The sequence below is a fragment of the Galeopterus variegatus genome, unplaced genomic scaffold (genome assembly GCF_000696425.1).
Source record: "Galeopterus variegatus unplaced genomic scaffold, G_variegatus-3.0.2 Scaffold158, whole genome shotgun sequence".
In the NCBI taxonomy this organism is placed as follows: Eukaryota; Metazoa; Chordata; class Mammalia; order Dermoptera; family Cynocephalidae; genus Galeopterus; species Galeopterus variegatus.
Window position 1 is genome coordinate 929,112 of NW_007726269.1, and position 717 is coordinate 929,828.

Genomic DNA, 717 nt, shown 5'->3' on the forward strand with positions numbered 1-717 from the left:
GCATGTTTACTTTGTTAATTTTTGATCACCCAGGTATATTTTGACAGAGCAGTGTAAATTGTTCTTTTTTCTTCTTTAGAATGTTGGTGAAAAACTGTGTACCAGATGTTTTCTGGAATAAAAATGTGTATTAAGCAATTTCTTAGTAAAATGCCTTATTTGCTTTTTATTTCCCCAGGGAGCTCGAGGCTTTCCTGGGGCTCCTGGTCTTCCGGGCCTGAAAGGTCATCGAGTAAGTTCAATCCACTGGAATCCTCTCAGATACTATGGTTTACTGAGTAGGGTCTGGGAAGCATTAACTTTGAAATCTTTACAAGTCCATTTGTCAATTGTTCTTAACTGGCTGTGGTTGCAGTATTCATCTATGGTCACTGAAATCACAATTCTTCTTTATGTTACCTTTGAATTTCATTTGATTCTATAAAGAAATATATTTTGAGTTCTTACTATATATTGGATACTATGCTACAAAAGAGGAAACAGTGATGAATGAGAAAAGTCTTTGGCTTGTAGCTTCAGGCTAATAAAAGACACAGTTAAGAAAACAGGCAATTAGTACATAGTGGAATAAGTGACACGATACAAGCAGAGAGTGCATTAGGTTGCAGGAAGGGCCCAGTCACCCCAAGTTTGGAAGGCAGTAGAATACTTCTTTTATAATTCAAGATAATTAACGTGTAACTATTATATATTGTGTGCATATATACTCTATCTATC

General features: G+C 35.7%; 1 protein-coding gene across 1 annotated transcript in view; it reads left to right on the plus strand.

Annotated features, from left to right (window-relative positions):
• The window catches only part of COL5A2 (collagen, type V, alpha 2), a gene marked incomplete at its 3' end in the record, with an annotated part of 112,042 nt that overhangs the window by 95,797 nt on the left and 15,528 nt on the right, over positions 1-717 (plus strand). The window contains exon 13 of the mRNA XM_008593490.1: positions 179-232. Within this exon, the coding sequence (XP_008591712.1) occupies positions 179-232 (54 nt within the window). The remainder of the gene's footprint in view (positions 1-178; positions 233-717) is intronic.